The sequence below is a fragment of the Taudactylus pleione genome, unplaced genomic scaffold (assembly GCF_031769625.1).
Source record: "Taudactylus pleione unplaced genomic scaffold, aTauple2 ptg000114l, whole genome shotgun sequence".
NCBI lineage: Eukaryota > Metazoa > Chordata > Amphibia > Anura > Myobatrachidae > Taudactylus > Taudactylus pleione.
In genome coordinates, this window is record NW_028284516.1 from 10,310,831 (window position 1) to 10,330,805 (window position 19,975).

General features: G+C 44.9%; 1 protein-coding gene across 1 annotated transcript in view; it reads right to left on the reverse strand.

The window, feature by feature from the left end:
- The window catches only part of LRRCC1 (leucine rich repeat and coiled-coil centrosomal protein 1), an 88,615-nt gene that overhangs the window by 62,807 nt on the left and 5,833 nt on the right, over nt 1-19,975 (reverse strand). Inside the window, exons 3-7 of the mRNA XM_088471409.1 lie at nt 9,384-9,449; nt 7,601-7,768; nt 5,932-6,104; nt 2,091-2,309; nt 1,799-2,010 (exon numbers count right to left, since the gene is read on the reverse strand). Of these exons, the coding sequence (XP_088327535.1) occupies nt 1,799-2,010; nt 2,091-2,309; nt 5,932-6,104; nt 7,601-7,768; nt 9,384-9,449 (838 nt within the window). The remainder of the gene's footprint in view (nt 1-1,798; nt 2,011-2,090; nt 2,310-5,931; nt 6,105-7,600; nt 7,769-9,383; nt 9,450-19,975) is intronic.

Below are 19,975 nucleotides of genomic sequence, written 5' to 3' on the forward strand. Positions count from 1 at the left end.
CGGAGAGACAGAAGGGAGCTGGCTGGAGAGACACTGGGGGCTTTGCTGGAGATACAGAAGGGGCTGGCTGGAGCTGAAGAGACAATGTGGCTGCAGATGGAGTGACACTGAGGGGCTACAGCCTGAGACACAGAAATGGACTGGAGTGACAGTAGGGGGATGGAGCAACAGAAGGGGGCTAGCTGGAGATACACTTTGGGGCTTTGCTGGAGAGACAGAAGGGAGTTGAATAGACACTGGGGGCTGCAGCTGGAATGACACTGGGGGGCTGAAGCTGGAGAGACTTGAGGTCTGGAGAGACACTGAAGGGTTTGCAGCTGCAGACACACTGGGTAGCTGGAGAGACAGAAGGTGGCTGGCTGGAGTGACACTGGGGGTGCTTTGTTGGAGAGACAGAAGGTAGCTGGGGAGATATTGGGTGTCTGGAGCGACACTGGGGGGCTTTGCTGGTGGGAAAAGGGAACTGGAGTTGGAGAAACTCTGGGGGGCTGCAACTTAAGAGACGCTGGGGGCTGTAGCTGGGGACAATGGGTGGCTGGCTGGTGCTGAAGAGAAGAGACATTGGGGGGGCTAAAGCTGGAGAGACATTGGGGGCTGCAGCTGGAGAGACAGAAGAGGGCTAGCTGTATGCTAGATAGACACAATGGAGGGTGATGCTGCACAGAACTGAGGGGGAGTGGCTGGAGATTATCCACAACTGGCAGGGTTAGAAGGAATAGGCTCGAGGACAAAAATCTTCATTAAGGCACCAATTACTAATACAAATGGTACCACATTAGCAAGTACAGATTAATAATATAAAATTGTTTGATCAGGGTAAGTTCACATTTTGCCTTGCACAAAATTTCTGTCATTATGTATTATATGGTTGAACCTCTGCTATATGACGACATTGGTTATATTCCTCTGCAAGCAGGCGTCTTCCAGACCAAGTGAATAGTGATAAATAACTGAAATTACTATCTGCCCAGGTGGGAACAATTTCTTCAGATGTTCTCTGTTGCAGAGAAACCACATACAGGTCAGCCGCTAAAAAGTATTTCTTACCTATAACTGCCGGGGACCTAGGGATTAATCTCATTAGCAAAATCCCAAATGCTACAGGGGGCTTGAGGCGGCCCCGACCCTTGGTCATTGTATTCAAATTTCCATAACCACACTTTTAAATTCCCACTTTGAGCACTGTGTGTAGGTTTATACTGCTGTTATACAATTGTAACTTTATAGTAACCGAACATATTAGAGTGCAATATTATTTGTAGAGGTGATTTTATTAAAGAAACATTAATCAGCCCCCAGCAGCTCAAGATGATATTGGATAGCTACACTACACTACAACCACCATTCAATGACCACACTTTATAGCCAGGCTTTCTACATATCTCTCCCCTTAGAGACATGCCAATGGTATGCAGACACTTTATAGACTTGACGCGTTTCTTAGGATAAAGAAACGCATCATGATCATTCAAGTGTCTGCATGCCACAGACTAACCATTCTATACAGCTCTCCTTATCTAAGAACCTAGTGAAAACAGCCCTCTTGATTTTCACTGCCTCCAGAGTCAGACACATACAACAATCATCAGCTTCTCTGCCAGACTCAGCCACAGCTGACCTGCAGAGTCTAAAGCGCTGCAGAGAACCGGTCACATCAAAGGTCTCCCCTCACAGCCACCGACATTCGTTGGAACAGACAACGGTGGCTACAGGTTGCAGGATGTGTCCTACTACAAATGCCTTATTAGGTTAAATAAAAAACCAAAGTAATAATGAGATAATAGAGTCACTCGGATACCTGTGCAGAGCTCTGGCCTTTGGCTGTTGATGGCTGTGAAACTTCTGTATCTGGCTGCTCTTCCGACAGCCAGGGATTTTGCTTTTTTTAGTTAAAGTGGTCGTTGTCTTTACGTTCTCTTTGCCGCTCTCGCAGTCACTCTCTGTTGTCAGGTCTGTGTCTCTCTTTGGCTTCAGTGTTTTTTCTGGCCTATCTGTTTTGGGATTGGATGCCTAAAAAGAAATAATACATCAGCAATTTTGCGCATTATAATCATGGCTTCTGTGCAGTGTAATAAAATGCACTCGCAAACCTTCATGAGAAGTTCAGATATTTGATCCTCTAACTTTTTAATCCTCATTTCACGGAGCAGGTTATTGGTGACATGATGAGCGGCAAACGGTTGCTCTGATGAAGAGGTGGCCTCCATAAAACTGCTCTGATAACCCGATCCAGGGGTAGCAGGCCTCTTTCTGTACTGAGATAAAACCTGATCAATGCGGGGTGTTATGGCAGGAACACTTGCAGGATCCTGATAATACAAACAAAAAAATGCTGACACAAAGATATGAGGAAGAAACGGCATGGGATAGACAAAAACATGGATGTTGTTCACATATTCACTAAAGTTAAATTAATATACACTAAGGCCCGTATTCAATTTGAGCCGAGCCGCGTTAACTTAACGTGGCCCGGACTTAACATTGGCTTCGCCTGTTTTCCAGGCGTTAAAGTATCGCGTGCGTGCCTGCGTATCCCCGTATTCAATTTGAAACTAGGCGAAAACGGGACCCGGCGATACTTGGATCGGCGGTAAAAACAGGAATTTTTGGGAAATAATCCTAGGACCCCCCTACAGATGTTCAGACATGGGGGATCACTATGGGTACCCCCATTTTTAACTACTGAAGGAAGTCGGGGTTTCTAATATCCGCGGCAGGTGCATAAATGCGGCTTTGAATAAGGTGATGCAGAAGAGCATTCAGAAGTTTTTTTTGGCCAAAACAACGATGGGCATCAAATTTGGGGTACTTGAAAATGGGGTTCAGCATATTTTAAAGTTGCTAAAGTGACTTAAAAAAATCGTGAAAAACCCACCTGCTGCAAACACCTGCAATCAAAAAAACACTTGGGGCATACTTGGGGACACCCCCAGAGTCATGTTCGCTATTTTTTAAGTTTGTACCCAAACTTTTTTTTTCACCCCCTTTTGCAAAGTAAATTTTTGGGGTGTCCTTAATACTTTTTTGTATTGTTTTTTTTACACAGATTATCTTTGGAGGACTGTCTGAAGGCTGCACGGGTGTTCCCGAAACGTTGCACCCCAAAACCCCAAATTACCGCGAATCCGGACTTAACGCCTCAAATTGAATACGGCCCTATGTATGACAAAAGAGGAGTACCCCACTTCAGGTACCACTGTAAGACAGACGGCATACACTGTCTTATGTGAAACGCCTCTGCTGTAATGCTGACTTTGTGTGACAAACAGCTCTTCTACACAAACTGTATTTGGCATGCATCCTGGGTTGCTATGGTTATGGCAGAAAAGCTGTAGGCAGAAAGCCAAAGGTCACCGCCCCAGGGCAATAAAAGATTTTTTTTTTAAAGATCTTGCTGTATACTTTAGTCTGGGTACAGACTAGTCGATATATCACTCGTTCCACCGACTAGCGATATATCTACAGTGGATCAGAGGTTGTGTACACCAGATATGTCGGTGAACGACATCGTTCACAGACATATCAGGTCAGCCCTGCAGCACAGCCGATACTAATATATCTTGCAGATATATTGGCACGTCTGGCTGTGTGTACTGGTGCCCCGCCAACTGCCCGTACACTGGCTGCAGGGGACCGGAAAGTGTTATGTCACCATTTTCTGAAAAATTACTTTTTTTTTATGGCTGAAGGTGTTATGACCTAGGGATCATAGTAACGATGTTAATTTAAATGTTGGTAGTCTATTTACGGATATATGCCTTCATCCACTCGCCTCAGACACCTTCATCCACTCACCTCAAACACCTTCATCCACTCACCTCAAACACCTTCATCCACTCACCTTATACACCTTCATCCACTCACCTCAAACACCTTCATCCACTCACCTCAAACACCTTCATCCACTCACTTTCATCCACTCACCTTATACACCTTCATCCACTCACCTTATACACCTTCATCCCCTCACCTTATACACCTTCATCCACTCACCTCTAACACCTTCATCCACTCACCTCTAACACCTTCATCCACTCACCTCTAACACCTTCATCCACTCACCTCTAACACCTTCATCCACTCACCTCTAACACCTTCATCCACTCACTTTCATCCGCTCACCTTATACACCTTCATCCGCTCACCTTATACACCTTCATCCACTCACCCCAAACACCTTCATCCACTCACCTCAAACACCTTCATCCACTCACCTCAAACACCTTCATCCACTCACCTTATACACCTTCATCCACTCACCTCTAACACCTTCATCCACTCACTTTCATCCGCTCACCTTATACACCTTCATCCGCTCACCTCAAACACCTTCATCCACTCACCTCAAACACCTTCATCCACTCACCTCAAACACCTTCATCCACTCACCTCAAACACCTTCATCCACTCACCTCAAACACCTTCATCCACTCACCTCAAACACCTTCATCCACTCACCTCAAACACCTTCATCCACTCACCTCAAACACCTTCATCCACTCACCTCAAACACCTTCATCCACTCACCTCAAACACCTTCATCCACTCACCTCAAACACCTTCATCCACTCACCTCTAACACCTTCATCCACTCACCTCAAACACCTTCATCCACTCACCTTATACACCTTCATCCACTCACCTCTAACACCTTCATCCACTCACCTCAAACACCTTCATCCACTCACCTCAAACACCTTCATCCACTCACCTCAAACACCTTCATCCACTCACCTTATACACCTTCATCCACTCACCTCTAACACCTTCATCCACTCACCTCTAACACCTTCATCCACTCACCTCTAACACCTTCATCCACTCACCTCTAACACCTTCATCCACTCACCTCTAACACCTTCATCCACTCACCTCAAACACCTTCATCCACTCACCTCAAACACCTTCATCCACTCACCTCAAACACCTTCATCCACTCACCTCAAACACCTTCATCCACTCACCTTATACACCTTCATCCACTCACCTCTAACACCTTCATCCACTCACCTCTAACACCTTCATCCACTCACCTCTAACACCTTCATCCACTCACCTCTAACACCTTCATCCACTCACTTTCATCCGCTCACCTTATACACCTTCATCCACTCACCTCAAACACCTTCATCCACTCACCTCAAACACCTTCATCCACTCACCTCAAACACCTTCATCCACTCACCTCAAACACCTTCATCCACTCACCTCAAACACCTTCATCCACTCACCTCAAACACCTTCATCCACTCACATCAAACACCTTCATCCACTCACCTTATACACCTTCATCCACTCACCTCTAACACCTTCATCCACTCACCTCTAACACCTTCATCCACTCACCTCAAACACCTTCATCCACTCACCTCAAACACCTTCATCCACTCACCTCAAACACCTTCATCCACTCACCTCAAACACCTTCATCCACTCACCTCAAACACCTTCATCCACTCACCTCAAACACCTTCATCCACTCACCTCAAACACCTTCATCCACTCACCTCAAACACCTTCATCCACTCACCTTATACACCTTCATCCACTCACCTCTAACACCTTCATCCACTCACCTCTAACACCTTCATCCACTCACCTCTAACACCTTCATCCACTCACCTCTAACACCTTCATCCACTCACTTTCATCCGCTCACCTTATACACCTTCATCCACTCACCTCAAACACCTTCATCCACTCACCTCAAACACCTTCATCCACTCACCTCAAACACCTTCATCCACTCACCTCAAACACCTTCATCCACTCACCTCAAACACCTTCATCCACTCACCTCAAACACCTTCATCCACTCACCTCTAACTATTTCTGAAAAAAAGTTCTGCATAAAATTGTATTTGCTGTAAAATATGAAATAAATTAAGGAAATGTTGAGCAAAGTCACAGTTAATGGTGGAAAAATGTTACCTTTAATTCTTTGTTCCCACTGTCATTATCGCAAGCAACCAAATATTCCAGGAAATCCAGATTGGGAAGATCTAATGCATCTATATCAAATGCAAGAACGGGTTCACCTGACCTATTTACACCATCAAGAGCTTTTAACTGTGGCAAATTTCCAAGCACTGTATCTCTGTATCCTAAAGGCAAATAATAGGTTATTAATGGACTATAAAGACATCCAAATTACATGAGGTGAAATGAAAGGTTACACAGTGCGCTAATAAAAGCGGAATAAAATCAGTGACAGATTACAGGAGAGACATCAAGGGTGATCTCTGGGAGCCATCAATGTTACAGAAATAGTGCCCCAACAACTAGCCCTTCTTGGCTCTTTGTTTTTTGTACAGAAATAGGGACAGACTGGGAGGGCACTTGGTATTTTGGGCCTCTGAGGGCAATCTATTCTTGTTGTAGTATTGTTTGATTGATGAAGCCTCACACACCTCCAATCAGCAGCTAGAAACCCACTAACTGATTACTATCTCCTAACACATCTCTTCCTGCAAAGTGACAAACGGCAGTACACAGTGTGGCTGGACATGTATACTACATACAGTATGGACACTGTTAATGTAAATAATGTTTTAACTGTCCGCACATTCTGAGGTCATAAGGTGTCACTTCCACAGCTGCTGCAATTACCTCATACTGATATAGCTGGTGTTACGGACACTGTGACCTGCGCTGTCAGCTGATGCCATCTCCTTTACACACTGAACAAAACGAGACAGGGGATGAACGTCTCACTGATGCACTAAGCTCAGTACAAAGCCGGCAAAGGAAATTACTAATAGCACTGCTCACAGAATAGTTATCAGCTACCATTCTATGGTTTGTGCTTCTGCTGTGCCCTAAACAAAATAAGCACAAGGGTAGGTTGTGGTGCTAGATATAGGACACCGCAGAAAAGCAAAAAATGATTACGAACAGTGTATACGTATGTGTGAGTGTGTGATAAATAGATGTAAATACAATTAAACAATGAGTTATTATGTCGCCCATCCAGTGTTCATAAGAAACAATGCAATCTACACTGTAATGGATTTCTGTGACCTATATAAAAGCATTTGGTCTACAGCCTCTGGCTTATTAACTCCTCAGTGATTAAATAGCCTTATAATTTACACTAGACTGCATTATTCTATAGTATTAGTACTTAACAATGAGCGTATGGACCCCATCAATTCAGTTACAAAGAGGTATCGGTCTGGTAGAACATCTTGGGTCTTTGGCCGCAGTGTTTCTTGCCCTCCCCTTAGATTTACGCGTTTCTATGCATGTATCTCCATGGTTACAGGGCATTGGGAATTTGATTTTGTTATTGAATAACCATTAATGAATCGGGCGTTACAACTCATTATTTATCTGTTCCCACTTTCTGTTGTACAAATTTAAAAGAATAATATAACTATACTTTTTGTTCTCTTGAGTATGACGCTATATTGATTTTGTCATGGTGTAAGAGCTTCAAAATATATATATATGAGAACATTTTTTTTCTTTAATTACATGGATGTGTGTGCCTTTTTACTTTCAACTTTTGGCTAATAAAGAACATTACTGACTAACATAATACAAATATAGTTGTTTTGCTGTAGTTATAGGAAGTCATTTCAATGCAAGTGCTGATTACCTGTTGTGTCACAAACAGGGTTGCCCATCTCATCCTGCTTTAATGTAAGGTAATGTAAAGAGTGCAGTCCCACCATACTGTGCACTACGTGGTCTATGCTATTAATGCAGTTGCTATGGAGATATAGGTGGCTTAGTTTATGATTCCATCCATGTAGTGGAATAAGTCCTGGAAAACAAAATTATTACACATATGCATACCATCAATGACTACAATGCAACTGACTGAAATACAATGACAAAGAGGGAAGCATTGTCTTTTTTTCTATTGTTCCCTCTCAAAAACGTGTCATTTATTGTACTCTCAGGCTTCATTCAGTCATTTGTGTAAGACAGAGCCAGTTATTGGTGTTATTCAGCCATGGACCATATCTCCTGGCTGCATCAGAAGGTGCAACGTAGCAATCTGTACAGCTCAGTTGTAATGTAGCAGCTTGGATCATGGCTGGGGTCACACCAACATGCAGCCTATGGAGATGAGACATGATGCAGGGCTGGTTTTGAACATACTGAATGCTGCCATATATAGGACAAGCCTGCTTTAAAGTATATCTACACAACAGATATTTTTATGGCGAGAGTCCCTCTTATGGTGCGTACACACGTACCGATTTTAAAGGACGATTTGAATGATAATGATATCAATATAGTTATCGTTATAATCGCTCATTAAAAATGACCCTACAAACTTACCATTGACCAGCGATGCGCGGCCACGTATGCACGATAGCGATATCGTCCATCGGCCGTGCATGCTGGTCAACTTGCTCGATATCGAGCGTGTTACTATAGGAACCCGTGATCGTTGGTCGCTATAGTCGACGGTAAGTATGTGGTGTGCTAGGTGATTGATATCAATCACCCAGCACACCAGGGAGGGTGCATGATGCTCAGCCAGCGATATCGTATCGCTGGCTGATTGCTACGTCTGTACGCACCATTACCCTTATCATACAGTACTATCTAGCTGGGTATGGATAGCAAACACAAACATATCCTCTGTACACTGACCTGGGGCCATGTATCACATATAAATGTCTACTTACTGTATGCTGGCTTAATATCTAACCTGCTAATGTTAAAATCTAATAAACCCTGTGCCGCACCAAAGAGCTCAACAACCCAGATTTTTAAGCACAATTCATTTTGTCCCTCCAAGACATGCTCAGTTTTCTTCCCATTAGTCTCTATTAAAAGAGTGACTGGTAGCAGAACAAATGAATGCTATTGTCCACTACAACCCACCTGTACAGTGGACTCTCAGCCTGAAACACTGCTGTTGCCTGAAGCCACGTGAAGTTGCACCCAACACATTACATAATAAGTTCTTGAATAGTACCTACAAAGTTTCACTGCATAACTGTGATTAAGCTTGCCACTCTGCCACTGAGACGCAACTCTCTGCTTCAAGTAGCAGAGCAATTTCCTATTTGCTGTACAGGGAGGGGATATTTAATTACGCGGTTGTCCGAAAATGTCAGAGAAAAATAAGTTATATATACACACACACACTTCTATTTCAAGAGGCTTCTGTTTTGAAAGGGTAAAACACTCAGCACAATATTGTAAACATTATGATAATACAGAGCAGCTCCTAAACGTGTACAATGTGACAATATCATGAGGATGTTGCTGTCACAAACCATTACACAAATAGGAATGATGGAGTGTTCCATTGCATTAAGATGCCAATGTTTGAATGTACTGTCATTAATAAACCTCTTCACTGGCAATTTGCAAACTAACAAAGGAAATGAGGAAACAGAGGATACACATCAACTTACCATTAAGGTCATGTATGCGATTATAAGATACATTCAGTTTCCTGAGATCTAATAACTTCTGTAGCCCTGAGGAAAACATATCATAGCAAAAATGTTTAATAACAAGAGACAATATGTTTGCGAAAATAAAATCCTGCGAGAAAGGAGATAAATGAGAATATATCAAGTGTAGGGAAAGCAATGCATATCAAGAAGTCCAAATTTGCTGTAAGAAAACCTGGCATGTGTCAGACTAACTGCTTCCTCATTCAGTTCATATGTAGACTGTGAGGTAAAAATGACATTCCTTAAACAATGCATAAACAGGATATTATATATATATATATATATATATATATATATAGTGATTGCAAAATACACGCTATAGCACAGAAGGTACGGGTCCACGGCAGGGTGGGCATGGGAGTGGGATAGAAAGTGGCACGGGAGGAGAAAGCCTGACTTCCCAAACATCTCTGCTGGGCTGCCTGGTGACAGCCATTCCTGCCAGGATCCTGTGTGTGGCATAGGCAGCTCTCTTCAGCTCAGGCAGCATGTGTGTTCCATATACAGTATATTCAGCATTTCTGCTCCTGTAATGTAGCATTTCGCATACAGTTAAACCCGCAGTCGCTCAAAGAATAAAAGCATGCCACATATTATTTTAATCAGCAGATTCGCATCACGTGCCTATATGACGCATTTGAAGAGAAAAAGTCGCACGAAATGATGTTGGGCACTACAGAGTCACAAATCGCTCACGCTTTATGTGTAACGCGATTTGTAGCGCACGGAAGATAAATGTATGTGGACACATCTGTATCTCAGTTAGCTGCACGTGTAGACGTGTCTAATACTGGCCATACACGCTACAATTATCGGGGCGATCCGCCTGATATCGGCGGATCGCCCCGATAATTGTAGCGTGTGGGGGGGTGACCGATGGTTAAATATTGCTTGGTCATGCCGGATTGTCCAGCATGCCCGTCCGATGCGATATTTCCCGGTATACTGTCGGCCGCATCGGGCAGTGTATGCCCAGCCGCGGCGACAGACATTTCCTGTGTTCCTTCCTACGGAAGGAACAGGTAAATGTCTCCTCCCCCAGGGGCGGAGCGCAGATGTCGGGCTGATACACTGTGAAAGAAATCTCACAGTGTATGCCAGCGACATCTGCGGCTGGCAGGCTGCCAGATAAAATGTCTGTCGGTCTGACAGGCATTTTATCTGGCCGTGTATGCCCAGCATTAGTTGCGCTCAGCTCTGGAGACAACACATAAGATGATACGCTCAGAAATCTCAGAGATCTAAACCTTTCAGAAACTCGCTTTTAGCCCTGTACCCAAAGCCATACTACAAAACAACAGTAATCCAGCTAAACAAAAAACATTGGAGAAATTCAGATTCCTGCATTGAAACAATACTTGATCAGATATATACATTTCAGCTCATTACCATCATGTACAAATATTGACAACAAGTCATTTTATCACCCAAAAGATCTTTTCTGGTGAATTATATATTTACATTTGCTGTGCAGCAAATTATTGCTTTAAGCTATCAGCTACTTGTTTTGTAAAATAAGGCTAAAAGAACTTGCCTGCAGCCTCCTTTAGGCCTCATGTACACTGATGTTTACTAAGAGTTCAGCTATCATAATTAACGCATGTAACCGTTATGTGACTCTACCAGGTCTGACATGCATGATCACTTAAGTAAAAGTCTGCTTATGCAAAGCCAGTATCCAAGAGGCAGAAATCAGATTGCGATAAAGACTGTAACAAATTATTTCCCCTCTCACAACTTTAGCTCAAACAACCTTTTGTTTTTAGAATATCATGAAAACTTTTCAATCTATATTAGTGACCTTTATAGTCTATTTAAAGGCACATTGTATTTTTGGTTTAGCTGTCCCACAATAAGTCATATCACAGACAGTGTTAATTCTAGCACCCTGCACATGCCACAACTCGTGCAATACCGCTTTCCTGCCTGGGGTATCGCTCTCTGCTATGGTGTTTCTAGCACACTCAGCTAATGCAACAAACTGCTGATATGAAGACCAGAGTGTGCTAGAAGCACCAGAGCAGAGAGCGACACCCCAGGCAGGAACGAGGAACTGCAAGGGTTGTGACAGGTGCAGGGTGCTAGAATGAACAATACCGGACATCAAGTTTAAAATGGATACTGTCATGATCAGGCAACATGTTTTTAAGTTGTCTGAAGGAACATGCACTCGAAATTGGGGCGTACATTTAGCCATCGTATTATTTTATGTATACAAATTCGATTGAGACCACACCACATCTCTGAGCATTCCGCTCATAAGCTGGGTACACAGCAGGTACACAGACTGGCCAGCACCGACCGAGCAGCCGATTCAGGTATGTATACACACTTACCGATCAGCTGCTCGATATGTCGTTCTGCTGCAGCAAGTGTACGGGCAGTCGGCGGACCGCCCATACACACAGCCAGATGTGCCAATATATCTACAGATATATCGACCATCGGCTGTGCTGCACAGCCAATGCGATATGTCTGTAAATGACATAGTTCACAGACACATCGGGGGTACAAATCCAGCGATACGATCACGATATATCAACTGTTCACGATACATTGCCAGTGTGTACCCAGCATTACTGTGTGTGTGTGAACATTTCTGTGGCAATAGCATTACTGAGCTAAGGTAAAGCTTAAACTCTAAATTTTTCCTAATCTACATTTGAAATAATTAGAGATATGGTAAGAACATACCTTTGTTATCTCTCTTTCTACGAAGTCCATAGGGTCCACAGGGAGACCTTGGGGTATAGGTGATGATGGGAGTCATGCAGGCACCACGCAGTTAAAATTTACTCCCAGGATGCACTGGGTCACCCTCCTATACTCCGTCCCCGGGCCAGAGGCACCTCAGTTTCGTAGCAAGCTATAGGCCGGAGGAGGATAATAGAGTGAGAGAAGAAAGTCTGGAACACTCAAGTTTCACATTCTCACACAGGAGGAGAAGGAAAACCGGTGACCAGAGCGAAGCCCATCTGAAGCACAGGTGCGTCAGGGTGGGTGCCCTGTGGACTTCGTAGAAAGAGAGATAACAAAAGGTAAGTTCTTGCCATATCTCTCATTTTCTACTTCAGGATTCATAGGTTCCACAGGGAGACCTTGGGAATGTCCCAAAGCAGTCCCTTTAAGGGTGGGGACGCTCCTGTGCAGAGAGGAGAATCCGTCGCCCAAAGGAAGCATCATGAGAGGTATCAAATGCATAATACCTCAGAAAGGCCTGGACAGAAGACCACGTGGCCGACTTACAAAGCTGAAGAGCTGAGGCACTACGGTGAGCTGTCCACGAAAGACCCACAGACCGAGTAGAATGAGTAGTAACAGAGAGCGATACTGGACGGCCCTCATGCGTGTAAGCCTCAGAGATCGCCATAATTTGCTTATTGGCTGGCCATCCCTTCTTGTGAAAGCCATAGAAGACAAACAAGGAGTCTGACCTCCGAAGGGAACTGGTACGGCCCACAGAAATTTTGAGGGCACGTACCACATCCAATGAGGCCTCACCTGCCCAGAGGTCTAGAGAATTAAAGGCCGGAACAATAATTTCCCCATCAATGTGGAAGCTAGAAACCACCTTAGGAAGGAATCCAGGGCGAGTCCGAAGCTTCGCCCTGTCCTGTTGAAAGACAAGAAATGTGGGACGGCAAAAGCGAGCCCCCAAGTCTGACACTCTTCTGGCGAAAGCAATAGCCAGAAGAAAAACAGGTCTTAGCTGTAAGCCATTTGAGAACCTTCATGGGGTTCAAATGGAGGGCCCTGGAGGGCCCTAAAGACAACAGCCAAATCCCAAGGCGCCACAGGAGGGACGAAGGGAGGCCGAATGCGAAGGTCACCCTGTAGGATAGTGCGGATATCAGGAAGAGGAGCAATTCTTCGCTGGAACCACACTGACAGAGCAGATAAATGCACTTTCAGAGACCAAGATCCAAACCCACCTGCAGGAAAGCCAAGCTCTGGATATCCGAATATGTTGATTGGTAGGGGAGACTCCTCTGCTGTCCACCGTCCCCGAAATGAGTGTGGACCTGTCACTGCGCCCCAACCCCAGAGACTGGCGTCCGTTGTCAGGACCCACACTGGAACCCAGAAGGGGCGCCCCCTGGTGAGGTGGCCTATCTGCAGCCACCAAGCAAGAGATCAACGCACCTCTGGAGAGAGCACCAATATTTGCGACTTTATCCGATGGGGAAATTCGGCCCACCTGGAGAGGATCAATTTCTGCAGAGGCCGGGAATGAAACTGGGCATATTTCACCATGTCGACATCGACACCAAGGAACCCAGTAACTGCATCGCTGAGTGGATGGACCCTCTGCGACTGTGGAGGTATCTGCATACTCGCGTCTGCAAAGTGGAAATCTTTTCCATAGACAGAAAGATCCGCTGCTGTTGTGAATCCAACAGAGATCCCAGATGTAGCATCCTTTGGGATGGGATCAGGAAGAACTTCGTCCAATTGATTAACCACCCATGTATCTGTAGCATAGATATAGTCAGCTGTATGTGGTAGTGAAGTCCCTCTGGAGATCCTGCCAACAGTAAAAGGTCATCCAGGTATGGTAACAGGCGGACCCCCTGCAGCCGCAGATGGGCTGCCATCGCTGCCATAATTTTGGTAAACAACTGAGGTGTAGTAGATAGGCCAAATAGCAGAGCCCATAAATGGAAATGTTGTTGCAGTACAGCCAAAGTGAGAAAATGCTGGTGAGCTGAAGCATTGGAATATGCAGACATGCATCCTGAATATCCAGAGACACCATAAAATCCCCAGGTTCCATAGCTAATAATATTGAGCGTAGGGCTTCCATCCTGAACCGAGGTACCCTGAGGAATTTGTTCAGGGAGTTAAGATTGAGGATAGGCCGCTGGGATCCGGTCGTATTTTGAACCAGAAAGAGATTGGAACAACCCATTCCCCTCTGGAGCAACAGGACAGGTACAATGACGTCTGCTTGAAGCAAGGATTGTATGGCCTTGTCTTCCTGTGAGAGACTACTTCTCTTATCCATGTGTCTACGGTGGTCTGACACCAACACTGGGTGAACTGAAGAAGTCGGCCTTCCCCAGAGTGGAGGCCCGTCTCGTTTCCAGTAGGGCTGTCTGTTTCTTAGGTTTGACAGCCCTACTGGAAGCTGACCACCTTGGGAAGGCCTGACCTGTTGAGTTAACCTTGAGGACATAAGGATCGAAAGGAGAAGGTGCAAGGCTTCGTTGAAGCTGCAGCTAAAGGCATAAACGCAGAATTAACCGCTGCAAACACATCCACAATCCTGTCCATGTCAGGACCGAACAATACTTCTCCAGCGTATGGAAAGCATTGTAGGCCTTTCTTGGAATCAGCCTCTGCAGTCAAGAACGCCACCACAGGAAAGGGCGAGCCGACACAGCTGCAGCAGAGACACTGCAAGTCAGGAGACTGATATCCAGAACAGCCTTCCCAATATGTGTGGCTGCAACTCTGATGTTACCAACCAAAAAACCTCTGAGGCTTAGAAGTATTTGAGGGAAGGTGTATAGACTTCCGACAAACCTCCACCTTCCTAACCTTCAGGGAAGAAATGGAAGGCATAGGTAACAGAGCACTTGTAATTAACCATATTACATGTCCACTGCAGGGGATGAGTTCCATTTTGTGCAAGGAACATCAGGAAATGGATAACACGCAGCCAAACGTCCCTTACCGGGCGTTCGCCAGGCTGTAGCCCTGCGATCAACTAAATGATCCAATAAAGGTAGTTCCACAGAAGTAGCCCTTTATTTGTACAAACAGTGCCTGCTTGAACAGAGGAGCTGGTTCGACATCCTCTATGACCCAGACGACTCTGACAGTTCACACCAAAGCAGGAATAGTAACTCCAAACCGAGTCTCCAACTCCATCGGAGGGGATTCAGGGAGAGAGACATCCGCAATCTCTGTATTATCAGATGACATCTCAGAGAGTTGTATGGACTAAGAGGATGCCTAGATGGCTTAGCGCCTTACTCCTCCTGCACAAGTCTGTAGAGCAGTAGGGGTAGCCGCCATCTACCCCTGGCGGGGGGCACAGGAGAAGTCTGCATAGCAGTAATCTGTTGTGGCAATCCCTGAGAGGGAGAAAAAACAGACTGCTGTGGTAACTCCGTAGAGGGGGAAAACAGCTGGCACCGCTAAGCGGCCTGCGATAGTAGCCAGGACCCGAGATAAAAGGAAGCCCAAAGGGGTTCCTGCACAGGGACCGAGACATTAAAAGGTCCTGGTGGATTATACCACATAATCCATCCTGTACCATCTCGTCCTCAATTAAACCTGCAGCACCTGAACTGCAAAATAGCAGAGTGGGTGCAGCAGAGCACACATTATTGTCCCTCCCAGACGTAGCTGTAGAGCAATATCGCACACAATACGGCACTGAGTATTAATGCCACCACTAAGTATATATAATACTAGTTGGGAAGGCAAATTACTGGACCAGTCTGACGCTTGGGCAAGCTGTAGAAGCTTACTGCTCAGATATGGCAGAGTGCAACGTACAACAGTATGTGACAATTCTCACATATACCTAGCTTTATATATGTGAGATATCAGAAACACCCTGACTACACCTGTAAGCAGTGCATGAATCAGAGATCGAGACAGTTGGAAGAAATTACAGTTTAGGAAAAAAACAGACACAGACAGACAGCGCTAGCATAAGTCACATACCATGCAGAAATGAACCTGCACCATGGCACTATAATCAACTACGATGACTCCAGGTGCCCCCACACACTAGGCGTTCAGGTCACGATCCAATATCGTGTCAGATTTCTCCCCCTGCAGTCGTGGGCACGATTTGGTGTTAAAAACTATTCAAATTGACCCACGATCTATCGTGCATCCTATACTATTCCAGTGCATCGTGACTGAGATTTTCAGATCTTGCCTGCAGCAGGCAAGATCTGAAGATGCGATGTACGACCAGCGGGTACACACATCGGCATCGTAATTGTGATTAGAGACTCACGATTAGGACGTATTTTACACGATCGGTCGTCCCGATGCATCGGAATCGGGCTGACCGTGTAAAATATTGCCTAGTGTGTGGGCACCTTCAGTGTCTGGCAGGCAATAGTGCTGCATACACTGACCCAAAAGGGAGAGGAATGCAGGGGGACCAGGCGCACGCTGGCCAGAGAGAACTGCGACATTGCCATCCAAGAAAATGGCCGCCGGAGACCTCAGAGGTGGTGTGGCCCGAGGAAGAGAGCAGCTCAGCATAGCCAGACCACAGTGGAAAGGTGCGCTGAGCTGAGAGGAGGAGCCGGCTGTTAGACAGGGAAGGCAGCCTGTCCCTGGCCAGCGTTTAACCCTCGGGATGCTGGACGATTCTGCATCACTCCAGCCTGTCGTCCCTGGTGGCCTAGTGGAAGCACAGGACTCAGTGCCTGGCTCCACATGCTGTTATCCCCAGCCCTCGGGGAAAATGACTGCGTCTCAGCGGGTGACCCGCCGCTTATCTTGGTCCCCGTAGCGCCTGTCCGCAGTACAGGGATCCTTTGGGGTCCCTCCTAACCAAGACCCCGGAGGCCTGCCGAGATCCCCGGATCACTACCGGCATCGGCGGGGTGATGGAGCGGCAGCTCGGACATCCCCTGTACTGTCCGCACCTGAAGATAAACTTGTTTAAAAATAATTAACTCTTCAGGGGCTGTTAATCAGCCCCACCACGTAGCAGTGACCCGACTCCGGCCGGGCACTCAACGAAACTGAGGTGCCTCTGGTCCAGGGGCAGGGTATAGGAGGGAGACCCAGTGCATCCTGGGAGAAAATTTTAACTGCGTGGTGCCCGGATGACTCTCATCACCACCTATACCCCAAGCAGGGTTTCATACAGATCAGATTTAAAAAAAAAAAAAAAATTGGATATATTTGATTTAAATAGGATTTTTTTTTTTTTTTTTTTTTTAAAGTAAACGGTTTAATTTTAGATGTTTACACCTTGGTTTAGTAATATATGAACAATTTAAGTGAGAACAGTAACAAAATGAACACAGTAATAGAATAAATACACACTAAACAGTTGCATCAAGAAGTACATAGACTCTGAATTTCACTCAAATCAGTTGTTTGAGTCTGAGCCAAACATGTACATGTCTTTGTCCACGCCCTCACGTTTGCCCTCAAAAGGCTCTGTAGGCATGCAAGCAGCTTATCTGCTTTTTCATTTCCTAATCTGTTGCGTGTTTTGGATTGTACAAAACCGTACGTTGAAAAAATCCTTTAAATTCCTGGAATTGATGAAACTGCGGTGAACATCTGCTTTAGAAGATTTACTACAGTAGTATCTAACTGAAGTTGAGCTGCATAGGACATCCACCAGGCTAGAGGAGATACTAAAGTGTACACTTCAAACATGAATGGTGCAAATGGTTTCATGGATGCACGAAAGTTGATGATGACCAGCATAACTTGACTATTATTGGCATGAGCAAACGCTATAGCACTCTCAATTTCAGCAGGACTAAGATTTTTTTCCCCTGTACCTAGGATCAAGTAGATTAGCCAGCAAGTGGGCATCTGTGATCGAGGGCTACAGCTACATCGTTTGATTTAAATCGTGCAACCCTGACAGGTCTCCCTGTGGAGCCTATGGACCCTTACGTAGAAAATGGGGTTTTCTGTTGTGCTTATTACTGTAGATAGTACACTGTGCACAGTAAATTGGACTTCTTGAGCCTATAATATAATAAAATAGTATCTGGTACTTTTGCAGCTGTTGTGTTAGTAGAATGGACGCTTATTATAAAGAGGTATAGTCTAGGATATTCTAGTTGTTGGGGTACTCTTTAATAAAGGTTACATTTTATTACATTTGATTTGTCATTATTAAAAAGCTGCAGATCTCCTCATTTTAATAAAATAAATGGATACGGCGAAATAAATATTCAAAATAATTCCGGGTGATCGTGCTCCTATAAATTCTAGATTTATTCACATCATACAGGAGTTTTGTACCCGTGGTGATCCTGAAATCAACATAAACCAAATCAAATGTAATCACTTATGTCCCTGCTATTATACACTTAGTCCCGTTCTGCTCCTAAATATTACCTACAACACCCAATATTCCCTGGTGGTCTCCCATCCAAGTACTAATCAGGCGCAATTCAGACGATAGACAATAGGGTCACACCAGCCGCCATATAAATACAAGTATGATTTTTTTTAATTATCCAAACTTCAAGGTGTGCAAATCACACAAAGTCTATATTGTTACTCAATATTATCATCAGCTTGTATAATGCTAGGTCTTAAGTTATGGCATATAGGCCCTCATTCAGAGCCGTACGCTCTGAGCAGAGCGCACGCTCTGAATGAGGGCCGGGCTCCATTTTCATGGAGTGTCCTCCTGGACGCTCGTATAGCTGTGGGTCACCACCCACAGGCTATACGAGTGTGCATTGTGATGGTCGCGATGGTCGAGACCATCGCGACCATCGAATTTGCGAGCCGGAGCCTGCGGTTGAGGTTTTCAACCGCAAGCTCCGGAGTGATTTTGGCTCTATCAGAGCATCGACATCACGCCCCCACATCGACAGCACGCCCCCTTTGATCAGACACAACGAGCGAAGGAAAGTCCTTCGCTCGTCGCGTCTGTCGCATGCGCACGACGGAGCTCCCTCCGTCGTGCGCATGCTCAGTGCAGAACATCGACCCACTTGCGAGCGGACAGCCGCTCGCGAGTGGGTCTGAATCAGGCCCAAAGTACAGTGCATTCAGCACAACGTGCGCATCCTCCTTCCTCAGCAGGCTCTGGCTGTGTAGGTGTATTTAAGCACGTGGATGAGGTCTAAAAGGAACATTTCTCGATGTGTGAGTGGCATGTTGGCAGAACTGAGGGGCACGTGAAGAGGTCCATTTTATTTTTTAATTGAATGGAAATGTGCAGCCCTTCTAGTGGTTTGAGGGCCCACCATTTGGCCTTCGAAATATACTGAGTTACTCTTCTAGATCTTCCTTACAGTCATTATTGGGGAAAAGTTTTTGATTACGCAAGTTTTGTGCATGCCAATGTATCTATACTCTATTATACTGCCCCACACAGCTGGTTTCTAGACTTTGCCGCTAACTCCTCAATGTCAAAGCAATGTATGAGAACACCAGCAATATTATAGCATTTATGTTTTCTTTTTCTCAAATGGGAGTTAAGGGAAGTTGTTTTGTACAATCCCAAAAAAAATTGGTATCACCAGATTCTCAAAGATAAAATCCATCATCTTTAGAACAGGTTATAATTTCGGAGGCAAAATGACAGTAAAAATATAACTTTTAAAGAACTGTTGTTTGTTGGAAAAGATAGAGAGCATTTAGTGCTGTAAGAGCCTACGCTGTATACTTAACTTCAAGCCATCAACTTGCTTTTTATGAAGTTTTTTCCCCTTTAAAACGATGAAATAAGAAAAGCTTTCCTAAAACATTTTGCTGAGATTATAGAGGTTATTTTTTACCCAACACTTTTGTTCCTCGTGGACATGAAGCCTGAAGACAGTGCCGCCACAATATAGGCACTGAAACTTTGCCGATTGTCTAAC